Source organism: Rana temporaria, chromosome 11 (assembly GCF_905171775.1).
Source record: "Rana temporaria chromosome 11, aRanTem1.1, whole genome shotgun sequence".
Taxonomy (NCBI): Eukaryota; Metazoa; Chordata; class Amphibia; order Anura; family Ranidae; genus Rana; species Rana temporaria.
Window position 1 is genome coordinate 2496448 of NC_053499.1, and position 16908 is coordinate 2513355.

Sequence of the window (16908 nt, forward strand, 5' to 3'; positions counted from 1 at the left end):
TGCTTTTCTTGAACATATCTCCTGAGCTTAAGCTGGCCCCAAAGCAGCAGGGTCCATCTGGCTTTGGTCTAGGACGGGTAGACTATAGAATGATTTGCAGGGATTAAGGCCCCTCCTCTTTGAGGCTGGGTTCACTCTGATGCCGGATGCAGCTCGCAGCAGGGGTCCGGTGCGTCCCTGTTCTCTGTTTTAGGGACAAATTAGGGCCGAATTTTTGCCTGAATTCAGCCCTGAAACAGAGCCAAAGATGCACAGACTCCTGTGCAAGCCGCTCTGCCCCCCCCCCCCCAACAGAGATATGACAACCGGCTCCATAGAGAGCCAGTCGCAATCTCCTGGCATGCGAATTGGATGCGGAGAAACCAATCCATCCAATTTGAACTAGTGTGAACCCAGCCTTACCGGGATTGTAAACAAAAAAAATGTATTTAAAAAAAATAACAAACATGTTATACTTACCTCCACTGTGCAACTCGTTTTGCACAGAGTGGCCCCGATCCTCCTCTTCTGGGGTCAATCGGCGGCTGTCTCGTCCTCCCCGCAAGAACTCCACAAATTCATACGAGAGAGCTTGCATTGTGTGGAGTCCCTACGGGCACGCTCCTGTGATACAGCGAGCGGCCATAGCCGCTCACTGTATCACTCAGCCCCGCCCCTCGGTGCACCGCATCACTGGATGTGATTGACAGCCGCTCTAGCCAATCAGCGGCCAGGCTGAGCGGGAAGAGGATGTCGGGGCCGAGCGTGGGACTTTTGAGGGGTCAGGTAAATATAACGGGGGGCCTGTATACTCTGAAATTTTTTCACCTTAATGCATTCTCAGACCTTAAGAAGATCTAGACTGGGTCCGGGAGTCCTGAGGCTTTATAAAGCTTTGGGTGGAATAAAGCCTTTATCCATAGGTCCACATCTTTCTTGTTAAGTAGACCTCATTAATTCTCAGGTGTCCACAGGACTTTTTGTCTGTGAGCTGACTTAAAGAGAAAGTAAAACCTGATGGGTTTTACTTCCTCTTTGTTTCCCTGCAAAGGTACAGCATAATGGGCTCCTATGCATCATATAGTAGCCCATTATGTGCCACTTACCTGAAACCGAAGCCTGCAATGTCACCGCTGTCCCCTGTTGCAGGAAGCGTCCATCTTCAGCCCTCTTCCTTCCGGGGGCCGCGGACTCTGGCTCTGTGACTGGCCGGAGTCGCGTGACGAATGCGCGCAGGAGCCGCCAGTCACAGCATGACCTCAGCTAGAAATGGCACAGTGTGTCCTTTCTAAGGAGCGCATGCGCCAAACACATCGGCACATGCGTAGAAGACATCGCTGTACGGGGCATTGTAAATATCTCCTAAACCGTTTAGGTTTAGGAGATATTTCCAGCACCTACAGGTAGGCCTTAAAGGGGTTGTAAAGGTAAAAAAATGTTTTCCTAAATATCTTCCTTTCCCTTAGTGCCGTCCTCCTTCACTTACCTCATCCTTCCATTTTGCTTTTACATGTCCTTCTTTCTTCTGAGAAATACTCACTTCCTGTTCTTCTGTCTGTAACTCCACACAGTAATGCGAGGCTTTCTCCCTGGTGTGGAGTGTCGTGCTCGCCCCCCTCCCTTGGACTACAGGAGAGTCAGGACGCCCACTAACACACAGCTTCTTTCTCTATCTGCAACGTAGAGAGCGTCCTGACTCTCCTGTAGTCCAAGGGAGGGGGCGAGCACGACACTCCACACCAGGGAGAAAGCCTCGCATTACTGTGTGGAGTTACAGACAGAAGAACAGGAAGTGAGGATTTCTCAGAAGAAATAAGGACATTTAAGCAAAATGGAAGGATGAGGTAAGTGAAGGAGGACGGCACTAAGGGAAAGGAAGATATTTAGTGAAGAAAATTACCTTTACAACCCCTTTAATCTAGGCTTACCTGTAGGTGAAAGTGGTTGTACAGGGTGTACAGCCACTTTAAAGCAGAGTTTCCATAAAAAAAAAAATATTTAATTAATGTGCATATAATAGCAAAAAAAAACATTTGAAAAATACCTGTTATGTGGTCCCACGAAATCTGCCTTCGGAATCACCTTGGTTTGTGTCGTCATCTCCCTCGGCTCCTCAGCGCGATACTGCTCCTGGGAAATGTGTGTCATAATTTCCCACGATGCAGTGCGCATCCCCTAGTGCTGTCATCGCGGGATTTAGAAACAGGAATGTAGATGTGCCGTGACCCCTTGATAAAATTTCCCAAGTTGTGGGGACCCCTAACAGTAAAATTATTTTCATAGCGTGGGTTGTCAGCACCCAAGGCAAGACAAGTAATTTGAGCCCCAAACCCACGGACATTTAGGGTTCCCTGAGTCCCTTCCACTTGTACAGTATTAAAACCCTGATGGTACATTTTAGGATGTGCCACTGTTTCCCTTTGTTCTCCTTTCTTTCCCTTTTAGCTCTCGATATCCTAATTTCTTGTTTTGTTTCCCCCCATCCCTCTCTCTAGCCGTCTTTTTTGTTCTTTCTCTCCTTTTTCTTTGTTCCACTCTTTTCCTCTCCCTTCCATGATTTCTCTATTTTTATTCTTTCTCTTACTCCTTGGTGGGGGGGGGGGGGGGATGGGATGAGTGGCAGTTCTGGTGGGGGGTGGGATCAGTGGCAGTGCTGGGCAAAGTTGAAATGAGTGGCAGTGCTGGGAGCGGATTTCTGATCGGCCAACTTAGGTGCTCTTGATCAAGGCCATCTGCTTATCTGAGAATTGTAGTGGGGACTTATAATGGCAACTATAATCACATGTAGTGTTACTCACCGTGTCTCCGACTTTGTGGTGTCTCGTAGCAGTGACACCTATGCCATAATCAGGAGATGGGGTCTCTCCTCCAGCCCCTCCCACTTCACATTCCTCACCAGTCAGCTGACCTCTAGTCTCTGCCCCCCAGCCATGCTGTGAACTGAATGGGTGCCTGCAGGCTTTAGGAACAGCCCTGCTGGGTGCCTGCGAAAAGGCTGGGAGAGCAGCACGGGCATCAAGAACAGCCCAGGATTTGGTGACCCCTGGCAAATCGTCATTTGACCCCCAGGTTGAGAACCACTGATGTAGATGGAGGCTGCCATTTTTTTTTAACAAACGGCAATGTTTTCTTCTGCTCTAATTCAGGATTCTTGATCTTCCGGCTTCATACACTGTTCTGCATTGTTGTTGTTCATTGCCATCACAACGTTGGGCACTTCTGACAACGCCAATGGCTACTGCTCGCCATCGCTGTCCAGGAAGTAAGTGCTTGTGGGCTTCACATGCCCACAAGCAAAATGAGAACTGCGGCAAAGGAATTTTTTAAGTCTCCAATAACTCTGCAGATCGGCGGCGGATTTGGACATAGTAATTGAACTTGGGTGTAAAACTGTATTCCATGATGAAAGAACATACTTTTAAAAAATTGCACAATGTGGTTGGAACGCCGCTTTAAGCTAAGGGCTCCCTCAGTCTTTTTTGTTCACTCTCTGCTATGGGATCCTGCAGGTGGGTAAAAAGGCTGACTACTGACCGAACACTAAAAAGGTACAAGTGTTAATTGGATGTTTTGGAAAACCATTAGGAGCATCATTTTAGTCAAGAACTGACACATTTTAAGTTTATTTAGTGGCTTAACCCCTTCAATACAGGGCTTTTATACCCACCTCCATACCGGGCCTCAGGGCTGGACTGGGACAGAAATTTGGCCCTGGACTTCATCCAGACTGGCCCACTTTGACAGGTCCCCCCCATGGCAGCCGGACAACTCCCGTACCCCCCCATGCCATCCAAGCCTTCTCACCCCCTTCACTAGCCACTGGCCGTTCTACTTTATTAGAGTAGAACGGCTGGTACCGGTACTCTTATAGGCAGTACCAGTGGGGAAGCTAGACATTATTTCTCCCGGGGCAAAGAATCAGTTCGGTGCCCCCCCCCCCCTCATGGGACAAGATTAGGCAGGAGTGAGAAACTCCCAGGCCATAGCTGTTGAGTCAGCTCTCTGTCCCCTCCCCCCATGCTCCGCTGTCGTCGTCCCTGCTCCTCTGGTCCTCCCCCTGCTTCTTTGTTCCCGCCAGGTGAGCGCTGCGGGGAGGTAGAGACAAAGGAGCGGAGGGGGTTAGCAGTCCGCTGTCACTGAAGCCGGCCCACTGAGCCATCGGCCCACCGGGAAACTCCCTGTAGTCCCAATGGGCAGTCCATCCCTGCCGGGCCTATTCTGGCACTTCTCTCCTACATGTACAAATCATCATTCTTTTGCTAGAAAATTACTCAGAACCCCCAAACATTATATATGTTGTTGTTTATCAGACACACTAGGGAATGAAATGGCGGTCATTGAAACTTTTTATCTTGCACTGTATTTGCGCAATAATTTTTTAAACGCCTTTTTTTGGGAAAAAAATGGTTTCATGAATTAAAAAATAACAAAACAGTAAAGTTAGCCCAATTTTTTTGTAAAATATGAAAGACGATGTTACGCCGAGTAAATAGATACCTAACTTGTCACACTTTAAAATTGCGCACACTCATGGAATGGCGCCAAACTTCGTTACTTAAAAATCTCCATAGGCGACACTTTTTTTTTTTATTTTGTTTTACAGGTTACCAGTTTAGAGTTACAGAGGAGGTCTAGTGCTAGAATTGTTGCACGTGCTCTAACAGTGTTTACATACGTGGGCGGGGCTTACGCGTGCATTCGCTTCTGAGCTTCTGAGCGCAAGCTACTGGGGACAGGGGCGTTTTCATTTTTTTTTTATTATTATTTATTTTTATTTTACATATTTTTTTTTTTTACATTTTTTTTTATCACTTTTATTGTAAACATCCCTTGTAATAGGAAAGGTGTGTGACAGGTCCTTTTTAAGGAGAGATGCGGGTCAATAAGACCTCCCCCTCCCCCCACATCTCTCCTCCAGGCTGGAACAGGGCTGTCTTAATAAGAGGGCACACCTGGGCACTGCCCAGGGGCCCCAGCTGCATGGGGGGCCCCCCTGCACTTTCCCCAAAGCAGCTGGTCCTTGAGCCCATGCTGCCCTGAAATTGGGGGCCCCATGATGGTACTGAGAGTGATAGATGCACAAGGGAGGTAGTCTGCCTCCTACCTACTTGATGTCTGTTTACCTGCACTGTCATCATTGTAGGGGCCCCAGAGCATTACTTTGCCCAGGGGCCCATGATGCTATTAAGACGGCCCTGGGCTGGAAAGCATGAGATCATGAAAAAAACTCACAATCTCATGCTTACTAGCCGCAATCGCGGCTTTGTTTACTTCCGGGTACCCGGGCGTGACGTCATCACATCACGCCCGGGCCTCCAATGGTCACCAGTCATCTCTATGCTTCCCATCCAACACTGGATGATTCTTTCTCCAGGCCCCTGACGGCACAGGAGAGCCCGGAGAAGCACCGGATGGCGGCGGGAGGGGGGAATGTCCCCTCCCGCCGCCTGCAAGAACAATCAAGTGCCTCTATGATCGTTCTTATGGTGCACAGGATCGCCGCTGGAAAAAAATTTATATGTGAATGATGCCTCTAGCTGCACCCATTAAGGATAAGCTCCGGCGTGTTTGCACAGTCCATGTGCAGAGCCCGCCAGGAAGTCGGCACCGCGCTGCGCTAATCACAGGCAGGGAGACGTTTCCCGATCTCTGCAGCCGAGCATCGGGATAATGTCTCCCTGCCTGTGATTAGCGCATCGCGGTGCCGACTTCCTGGCGGGCTCTGCACAAGGACTGTATGAACACGCCGGAGCTCATCCTTAGCACCCATCATTCAGATATCACTGCACAAAATCCAGTACGTCATATGACGTCCACCCGGGATGGGAGATCCCCTCTGTGGATGTCATATGGCTATGTGCGGTACAGAAGTGGTTAAACATGGAGATTTTTTTTTAGTTGTTTTGGTTTTATGATACTAACCTGCTGTACAAGTTTGCAGTCTTGTTGAAAAAAAAAAAAAAAAAGCAGGAAAAACAAGCTTGGACTGTGTCTGGGGCCTGTCGTGTGCATAGTTTACCACTGCCAGTTGAGGCTGTCCCCTTTACAATCCGGTGCCCATATACTGTATATACAAAGGGTACTGTATACACTGATTGAATTCACATTTATACATCTAGCAATTCTAACATTTTCTTTAAGTACAGATAATCGGATCTCACCTTTGATCACATTCAGAATGTGATATTTATACTCGGGCCATTCCAGAGCAGCGTGATCAACTTCCACAGCAAGTACGGCGCCGTCATCTGTATCTATGTTTGGAGTTAGAGAAATTGTACAATCACATTTGTAGCTTTCATCTTCTGTTTTTGTCATCTTCACTTCCATCTCCACTGGTAACTTTGTATCATTCCCAGCATCTTCCATTTCCACCGGTAATATTGTATCATTCCCAGCATCTTCCATCTCCACCGGTAACATTGTATCATACCCAGCATCTTCCAGCAAAGAATCTTCTTCAATAGGATCTCTACTGTGACGTCCAGCAGCAGTATTGTCCTTTCTCGATGGACGGTCCACAGATACCCATGAATGGATGAGATGGTTTTTCATGTCATTACATCTTTTTAGGTATAAATTTATTTGAAGTTTCTTCAGTTTGAACTTTGTTATCTGACATGACAGAGTTGTCTTCATATGAGGAATCCACATCTCCCCACTGATGTCTGATACAACAGGTTTACCTGTAAAAAAATGAGAAGGAATAATATTAATTTTAATATCATATCCCCCAAAGGTCAGGAATAGGGCTGTGGACATTTAGAAGTTTTTATTTATTATCTCATGGCAGCTATCATCTCCATGACCGCAGACCCGATCACCGCCGGTGTCCTGCGATCGGGTCACAGAGAGGAAGAAATTGGAGACGTGAGTGTAAACAAACCTCTCCCCATGCTTCCTAGTGAGACAGACCCTGATCATAGGGAACGACGATCAGTGATGTCACACCCCCAGCCACGTCCCCCCAGTAAGAAACACAAATCAGGGCACACTTAACCCCTACAGCGCCCCCTTCTGGTTAACCCCTTCACTGCCAGTGTCATTTTTACAGTAATCAGTGCATTTGTATTAGGGTTGTCCCGATACCGATACTAGTAACGGTATCGGGAACGATTCCGAGTATTTGCGGGAGTACTCGTACTCCCGCAAATACCCCCGATACCGAAATAGAATACTTCCCCCCCGCCGCGGCCGCGGCCGTCGCCGCTACGCCGCATCCACGCCTGGTTAATACGGGCGGGGAACATTACAGCTATCATTTGAATAGCTGTAGTGTTTCCCGCCGCGCCGCGTATAGACACTCCCCCTTGCTCGGATGAACTGTCCAATCCCGAGAAAGGGGGAGTGTCTATACGCAGCGCGGCGAGAGAAAGACTACAGCTATTCAAATGATAGCTGTAATGTTCCCCGCACGCTGTTTACCCAGGCGGGCGGCGACATCGGCATCTAGGTATGGCTGGTTATATGGGGGACATGGCTGATTATATGGGGGGACATGGCTGGTTATATGGAGGACATGGCTGGTTATATGGGGGACATGGCTGGTTATATGGGGGTCATGGCTGGTTATATGGGGGACATGGCTGGTTATATGGGGGACATGGCTGGTTATATGGGGGACATGGCTGGTTATATGGGGGGACATGGCTGGTTATATGGGGGACATGGCTGCATATATGGGGGACATGGCTGGTTATATGGGGGACATGGCTGGTTATATGGGGGGGTCATGGCTGGTTATATGGGGGACATGGCTGGTTATATGGGGGACATGGCTGCATATATGGGGGACATGGCTGGTCATATGGGGGGACATGGCTGGTTATATGGGGGACATGGCTGGTTATATGGGGGACATGGCTGCATATATGGGGGACATGGCTGCATATATGGGGGACATGGCTGCATATATGGGGGACATGGCTGGTTATATGGGGGACATGGCTTGTTATATGGGGGACATGGCTGGTTATATGGGGGACATGGCTGGTTATATGGGGGGACATGGCTGGTTATATGGAGGACATGGCTGGTTATATGGGGGACATGGCTGATTATATGGGGGGACATGGCTGGTTATATGGGGGACATGGCTGGTTATATGGGGGACATGGCTGGTTATATGGGGGGTCATGGCTGGTTATATGGGGGACATGGCTGGTTATATGGGGGACATGGCTGGTTATATGGGGGACATGGCTGGTTATATGGGGGGACATGGCTGGTTATATGGGGGACATGGCTGCATATATGGGGGACATGGCTGGTTATATGGGGGACATGGCTGGTTATATGGGGGGGTCATGGCTGGTTATATGGGGGACATGGCTGGTTATATGGGGGACATGGCTGCATATATGGGGGACATGGCTGGTCATATGGGGGGACATGGCTGGTTATATGGGGAACATGGCTGGTTATATGGGGGACATGGCTGCATATATGGGGGACATGGCTGCATATATGGGGGACATGGCTGCATATATGGGGGACATGGCTGGTTATATGGGGGACATGGCTTGTTATATGGGGACATGGCTGGTTATATGGGGGACATGGCTGGTTATATGGGGGGACATGGCTGGTTATATGGGGGACATGGCTGGTTATATGGGGGACATGGCTGCATATATGGGGGACATGGCTGCATATATGGGGGACATGACTGCATATATGGGGGACATGGCTGGTTATATGGGGGACATGGCTGGTTATATGGGGGACATGGCTGGTTATATGGGGGACATGGCTGGTTATATGGGGGACATGGCTGGTTATATGGGGGACATGGCTGCATATATGGGGGGACATGGCTGCATATGTGGGGGGACATGGCTGCATATATGGGGGGACATGGCTGCATATGTGGGGGGACATGGCTGCATGTGTGGGGGGACATGGCTGCATCTGTGGGGGACATGGCTGCATCTGTGGGGGGACATGGCTGCATTTGGGGACACATTTAAAAAAAAAGTATCGGTATCGGCGAGTACATGAAAAAAAGTATCGGTACTTGTACTCAGTCCTACAAAAGTGGTATCGGGACAACCCTAATTTGTATAGCACTGATTGCTGTAAAAATGACAATGGTCCCAAAATAGTGTCAAAAGTGTCCGATGTGTCCACCATAATGTCGCAGTCACAATAAAATCGCTGATCGCCAACATAACTAGTAAAACAAATTATTAATAAAAATGCCATAAAACTATCCCCTATTTTGTAGACGCTATAAATTTTGCGGAAACCAATCAAATGCTTATTGTGATTTTTTTTTTTACCAACAATTTGTAGAAGAATACGTATCGGCCTAAACTGAGGACATTTTTTTTTTTATATTTGTTGGTATATTTATTATAGCAAAAAGTAAAAAATATTGGTTTTTTTTTTCAAATTGTCGCTCTATTTTTGTTTATAGCGCAAAAATAAAAACCGCAGAGGTGATCAAATACCACCAAAAGAAAGCTCTATTTGTGGGAAAAAAAGGACGTCAATTTTGTTTGGGAGCCATGTCGCACGACCGCGCAATTGTCGGAACGAGGTAGGGCACTTACCTGGTCCACGCCGAGCCTAGCGTTTCTTCCGGGTATCGCCGCTCCAGCGCTGTGATTGGCTGGAGCCGCGATGACGTCACTCCTGCGCGTGGGAGATTTCCTTTCCGGCATGGGTCGGCGGGGCCGGCCCTTCAGCCGAGGATCCCCCCTGCGCATGAGCCGCTGCAATCAGCGGCGCATTGCGAGGGGAATATCTCCTAAACCGTACAGGTTTAGGAGATATTCTTTATACCTACAGGTAAGCCTTATTATAGGCCTTATTATAGGCTTACCTGTAGGCAAAAGTCAAAAAAGTGGGTTTACAACCACTTTAAGTGTGTGCAGTGACCAGAAATCTCCTTTAATTATAAAAAACACATTCTCAGTGCCTACAGTATAACCACTACTTACCTACTACTGGACTGTACACATTCAGAGTTCTGCGTACAGAGACGGGCCATTTTAGGGAAGGGTGTTCCACTTCTACAACAATCACCGCACCGTCATCTGTATATTTATCTGGGGTGATAGATATGGAGCAGAGACATTTGTACTTTCCAGTCCAGGATTTTGTCATCTCAACTTCCATTTCCACAGATAACAATGTACGACATTTAGCACCTTTTTCTAATAGAGACAGAACATTAGAAGAATCATTGTATGATATTTTCCAGTCTGTGGAATCCCAGGAGGAAATAAGAAGTTTTATGTCATTACGTCTTTTCAGATATACATTTATCTGGATTTCTTTTTTTATGAAATTTGTTATCTGCCAGGTTAGAGTTCCTCTCTTCATATGAGGAATACGTCCATCACCTGAGATCTCAGATAGAGAAGGTTCACCTAAGAAATAACGAGAAAGTATAAGAAGTATAAGAACGCTATGAACTCATCTATCATAAGAAACAGAGGGGCTGAATGAAACGCCTCCATGTCTATGACTCCGGACTGATCAGGAATCATTGTAATAAATTAAACACAGATATCATTCTTAGAAGACGCTCTTTATTATTAATATTCATTATTATACATTTACATCATTTGGCCCAGCCTTGCAATTGCCACATCAGCAGAGTGATGACCATAAACAGCTTGCATACAGATACATCTGGAATATTGATTAAAGCACCATCTTGTGCCACCAAGATCCCAATCACAACATATTGCTGGAATCACACCAATAAGGGTCCATCCCAGGGATCTATTTTAACCACTTGCTGCCCACTAACCATAGATTTACTTCTAGCAGGTGGCAGTGGCAAGCTAAGCAATGTTCACAAATGTCAAGGCTTCTTTCAATGTTTTCAGTCGTGCAAGCGCACACCTCTTGCTGCACGGGTTTGTCAGCAGGTTGCAACCAATGATTTTGGCTGTATACCTGCTGATCAGCTGTAGCCAATCACAGTACAGAGGTCTGTGTTTACAAACACACAGAACAGCAATCTGGCTGTTTCTTCTCCCTGAATCAACTCTAAATCCAGGGAGAAAAAAGCAGCCAGGTCTGTGAGTAAAACGACACACATTATAAACATTACACTTGTTACGCACACAGTTATCCTACTGATTTCCCTCCTGATCACTTCTGTCACCCAGCCAGTATCATTAGTACAGTGTTCAGTGTACAGTATTATCACTGATCACTGCAACGACAGATGTCAGTTAAAGTCATTTAGCGTTCCTCTTAGCCAGTGTCAGTTAGAATCAGATTTCCCACCACACTATCACAGTCACACTATAAGTTGCTGATCACTAGACATGTGAATTGGTTTTCATCCGAATGCATTTTCGTCTGAATTTTTGGTATTTTCGTTATCATTTTAACAAATGAAAACGAACGCGCAGAATCCGAAATCCGAAAGATCCGACATAAAAAATGCTTTATTTTCGTTTTCGTTGCTACAACAGTTCGATATAGATAAAAGATTCGACATGATGCTGACAATAGCGATCTGTGTCTATCGAACCTGCGGTCAAATGTTCCTAACCGAACTCTAATGCCACGTACACACGATCGGTTCGTCTGATGAAAACGGCCTGATGGACCGTTTTCATCAGACGAACCGATCGTGTGTGCACCCCATCGGTTTGTTATACATCGGTGAAAAAACTAGGAACTTGTTTTAAAAATTATCTGATGGTTAAAAAACCGATAGAAAAAAATCGTCTGTGGGAAAATCCATTGGTTAAAAATCAACGCATGCTCAGAATCAAGTCGACGCATGCTCGGAAGCACTGAACTTCATTTTTCTCAGCACGTCGTAGTGTTTTACGTCACTGGGTTCTGACACAATCGTTTTTTTTAACTGATGGTGTGTAGGCAAGACTGATGAAAGTCAGCTTCATGGGATATCTGATGAAAAAATCCATCAGACCGTTTTCTTGGGATGAACCGATCGTGTGTACAGGGCATAATAGTCAGAGATTATTCTACATAGAGAGAGAAGATTCGACATTATAAAGACAGTGTTAGTGTAGACAGGGGCGGACTGAATCCAAATACGGAAAGGTTTCTTCACAGTAAGAGCTGTGAAAATGTGGAACAGACTCCCTCCAGAGGTGGTTCTGGCCAGCTCAGTATATTGCTTCAAGAAAGGCCTGGATTCTTTCCTAAATGTGCAGAATATAACTGAGTACTAAGATTTGTAGGTAAAGTTGATCCAGGGTAAATCCGATTGCCTCTCGGGGGATCAGGAGGGAATTTTTTCCCCTGCTGTAGCAAATTGGATCATGCTCTGCTGGGTTTTTTGCCTTCCTCTGGATCAACTGTGGGTATGAAGTTGGGTGTATGGGATTTTACTGTGTTTTTTATTTTGTTTGTTTTTTGTTTGTTTATTTTTTGTGGTTGAACTGGATGGACTTGTGTCTTTTTTCAACCTGACTAACTATGTAACTATGTAACTGACCATTGGGGCTCTCGGGCACTGCCCGAGGGCCCCATGTCACTAGGGGGCCCCATCAGGGTTGCCAGCCTCAGTAAAACCAGGGACAGTATGTAAAAATCTGTGTTTATTTTACATCTGTCCCTGATATGTTTGAAACCGACATGCTTTTGATGTGAAAATCCCGAGATTTTAGCTGCCCCGCCTCTGCACTGCCTCCTGGCGTGGTGGCCATCTGTAAGCCCAGGGGCCCCATAATCTTCTATTGCCCGGGGGCCCCATGAGTTGTCAGTAGGGATGAGCCGAAAACCCCCCTCGTTCGGTTCGCACCAGAACCTTCGAACGGACCGAACATTCGCGCGAACATTTAGAACCCCATTGATGTCTATGGGACTCGAACGTTCGAATTCAAAAGTGGTAATTTTAAAGCCTAATATGCAAGTTATTGTCGTAAAACGTCTTTGAGAACCCGGGTCTTGCCCCAGGGAACATGTATCAATGGAAAAAACTTTTAAAAACTGTTGTTTTTTCAGGAGCAGTGATTTTTAATGATGCTTAAATAAAAAAATAAAAATAAAAAAAATTCCTTTAAATATCGTACCTGCTGGGTGTCTATAGTATGCCTGTGAAGTGGCACGTGTTTAGAACTGTCCCTGCACAAAATGAGATTACTATAAGAAAAAGGTAATAAGACTGCTTGCGGCTTTAATGTAATGTTTGGTCCCTGCAATATGGATGAAAATCATTGCGAAAAATAGCACAGACACAGACAGTACACACCAAGTAGCTTTAGGTGCAAACTGCAGAGCACACGGGCAATAAACCACGTAAGAATACTGCAGCTAGCACAATCACCTGCCTGCCAGTAAATTAGGAAGAACTGATCTAGCTAAACTATACAGTGTATAAATATATGTACAACACCTGGGATGTATATATGTCCTCTACACACTGTAACTTTGAAGCCTCGTACACACGATAGGTTAACCAGAGGACAACGGTCTGAAGGGACCGTTGTCATAGGTTAACGAATGAAGCTGACTGATGGTCCGTCACGCCTACACACCATAGGTTAAAACCGATCGTGTCAGAACGCGGGTGACGTAAAACACAACGACGTGCTGAAAAAAAAAACGAAGTTCAATGCTTCCAAGCATGCGTCGACTTGATTCTGAGCATGCGCGGGTTTTTTAACCGATGGTTGTGCCTACTAACGATCGGTTTTTGATCTATCGGTTAGGAATCCATCGGTTAATTTTATAGCAAGTTGGCTTTTTTTTAACCGATGGTTAAATAACCTATGGGGCCCACACACGATCGGTTTTGACCGATGAAAACGGGTCCTTCAGACTGTTGTCCTCTGGTTAACCTATCGTGTGTACGAGGCCTAACTGACTAGCCTGCCTGCTCTATCTACCTGCAAAAAATGACACTCTCTCTCTCTCTCTCTCTCTCTGTCTTCTCTCTCTTAACCACCACAACACATTACACAAGGCTACCCTGCAAGGCGGCCTTTTATAGTGTGGGGCGTGTACTAAACCCCCTGAGCCATAATTAGCCAAAGCCACCCTGGCTTTGGCCAATTACGGCTCTCCGTTTTTTTGCAAGCTGTGATTGGCCAAGCATGCGGGTCATAGTGCATGCTTGGCCAATCATCAGCCAGCGATGCCGCAGTGAATTATGGTCTGTGAAACGTAACTTGAATTTGGCGCGAACGGCCCAAAACGTTTATAATTCGACGAACGATCGAACATACGATGTCGAGTCGAACATGAGTTCAACTCGAATACGAAGCTCATCCCTAGTTGTCAGTCTGCCCCTGAGGCCTCGTACACACGACCGAACATGTCTGCTGAAACTGGTCCGCGGACCAGTTTTCGCGGACATGTTCGGTCATGTGTAGGGCCGACCGGACAATTTTCCAGCCGACCGGACAGGTTTCCAGCGGACAATGTTTCTTAGCATGCTAAGAAACTTGTCCGCTGGAACCATGTCCGTCGGACATGTCCGATGGTCAGTATGACTCATCGACATGTCCGCTGGCCCGAGAACCCACGCATGGCGTCGAAGTGATTCGACGCATGCGTGGAAGCATTGAACTTCCGGGTTCGCGCACGTCACCGCGTCATCGTCGCCGTCACGTCACCGCGTATTCTGTCCGCGGGAATTTGGCCTGATGGTGTGTACAACCATCAGACCAAAATCTCTGAGCAGACATGTCTGATGAAAACGGTCCGCAGACCGTTTTCATCGGACAGGTCCGCTCGTCTGTACGAGGCCTGAGAGACACAATTCTTTATATCAGATCCTCAGAGTTCTTTGCCATGAGGTGCCATGTTGTCCTTCCAGTGACCAGTATGAGAGAGTGAGAGCGATAACACCAAATGTATCACACCTGCTCCCCATTCACACCTGAGACCTTGTAACACTAACGAGTCACATGACACCGGGGGGAGAGATAATGGCTATTGGGCCCAATTTGGACATTTTCACTAGGGGCGTACTCACTTTTTGTTGCCAGCGGTTTAGACATTAATGTCTGTGTGTTGAGTTTTTTTGAGGGGACAGCAAATTTACACCGTTATACAAGCTGTACACTCACTACACAACATTGTAGATACAAAGTGTCATTTCTTCAGTGTTTCACATGAAAAGATACAAGAAATGTGACTGAGGGGTGTACTTACTTTTGTCAGATACTGTATATAAATAATTGTACAATTGGGTGTGATTTTACAGAAAACATAACCTTTCTAAAGTACATTCGTCACCTACAACGGCTTGCTGGAAACATAAAAAGTGTCCCAGGAGTTTTTTTTCGGATGTTGACAACTTTGCCTCACCTCTGCTGACCCCCCTAGATGTCTGGATGCATCATGGGGAGGGGACACAAACTGCTGAAAATTACAATCTGATCAGGCAAAAGTGACACAAATCAGTTTAGAAAGAGTGATAACGTTTTGCATTTTTGTCCCTCCAGTGCAACAAACTGATCTGCTTATCCGCTTGACGGAGCAAATACATTTGTTCGTAATTTTTTAGGTCATGAAAATCTGACGGCTTTCAATCTGTGATCATAATAAGCATACATTATATCTTATGGTGATTTGTGAGTAGGTTGAGCAAACCCGAACTGTAAAGTTCGGGTTTGGTATGGACTTTGTTTTTTTTTTGTACCTGGACCCGAACCCGGACATTTTGCTGAAAGTTCGGGTTCGGGTCCGGTGTTCGGGAATGTTACGGCCGGCTGCAGGGCAGCCATCCCCATTTGTTTACCTACTGTCACTAAGAAGCCATCACAGCCATGCCTACTATTGGCATGGCTGTGATTGGCCAGTGCAGCATGTGACCCAGCATGTGACCCAGCCTCTATATGAGCTAGAGGCACATAGCACAGCTCGTCACTCTGCATTAGATAGTTTAGGGCAAGGTTCCTGCTGATCTGAGGGAGAGAATTATATAGGAGTCAGTCCTGGTTCAGAAATCAAATTGCAGCAGCATTGCATATGTTCATGTGAGATACTCTGCATATTGCACCAGCACTGCATATGTTCCTGTGAGATACTCTGCATATTGCACCAGCACTGCATATGTTCCTGTGAGATACTCTGCATATTGCACCAGCACTGCATATGTTCCTGTGAGATACTCTGCATATTGCACCAGTACTGCATATGTTCCTGTGAGATACTCTGCATATTACACCAGCACTGCATATGTTACTGTGAGATACTCTGCATATTGCACCAGCACTGCATATGTTCCTGTGAGATACTCTGCATATTGCACCAGCACTGCATATGTTCCTGTGAGATACTCTGCATATTGCACCAGTACTGCATATGTTCCTGTGAGATACTCTGCATATTACACCAGCACTGCATATGTTACTGTGAGATACTCTGCATATTGCACCAGCACTGCATATGTTCCTGTGAGATACTCTGCATATTGCACCAGCACTGCATATGTTCCTGTGAGATACACCCTGTATATACTTTTCTTCTATTGTGCTATTCAAAAAAACATCCATTTAGGAAAAAAATAATATTTTGCAGTGTTTCCTCCAGTGTTTGCCGTGTTCCCCCCATATCTGTAAGTGTGAGATAAACACTTTGGCCCGGATTCACGTAGGAGAGCGCATCTTTGTGCGGGCGCAACGTATCCTATTTACGTTACGCCTCCGCAACTTTCACAGGCACGTGCAGTATTATCAAAGCAAAGTTGTGGCGGCGTAGCGTAAATAGGCCGGCGTAAAGCCAGCCTAATTCAAATATGGAAGATGTGGGCTTGTATTATGTAAATGTATTGTGACCCCCACGTAAATTACGCTTTTCTCCGAACGGCGCATGCGCCGTCCGTGAAAGTATCCCAGTGCGCATGCTCCAAATTAACCCGCAAAAAGCCAATGCTTTCGACGTGAACGTAAATTACGCACAGCCCTATTCGCAAACGACTTACGCAGACGACGTAATCGACGGAAAATTAGACGCTGGCCCCGACGTCCATACTTAACA

General features: G+C 46.4%; 1 protein-coding gene across 1 annotated transcript in view; it reads right to left on the bottom strand.

Moving 5' to 3' along the window:
• LOC120916956 overlaps positions 1–16908 on the bottom strand; it is a 72962-nt gene that overhangs the window by 17209 nt on the left and 38845 nt on the right. Inside the window, exons 5-6 of the mRNA XM_040327894.1 lie at positions 9924–10355; positions 6141–6665 (exon numbers count right to left, since the gene is read on the bottom strand). Coding sequence (XP_040183828.1) covers positions 6141–6665; positions 9924–10355 — 957 coding nt within the window. The remainder of the gene's footprint in view (positions 1–6140; positions 6666–9923; positions 10356–16908) is intronic.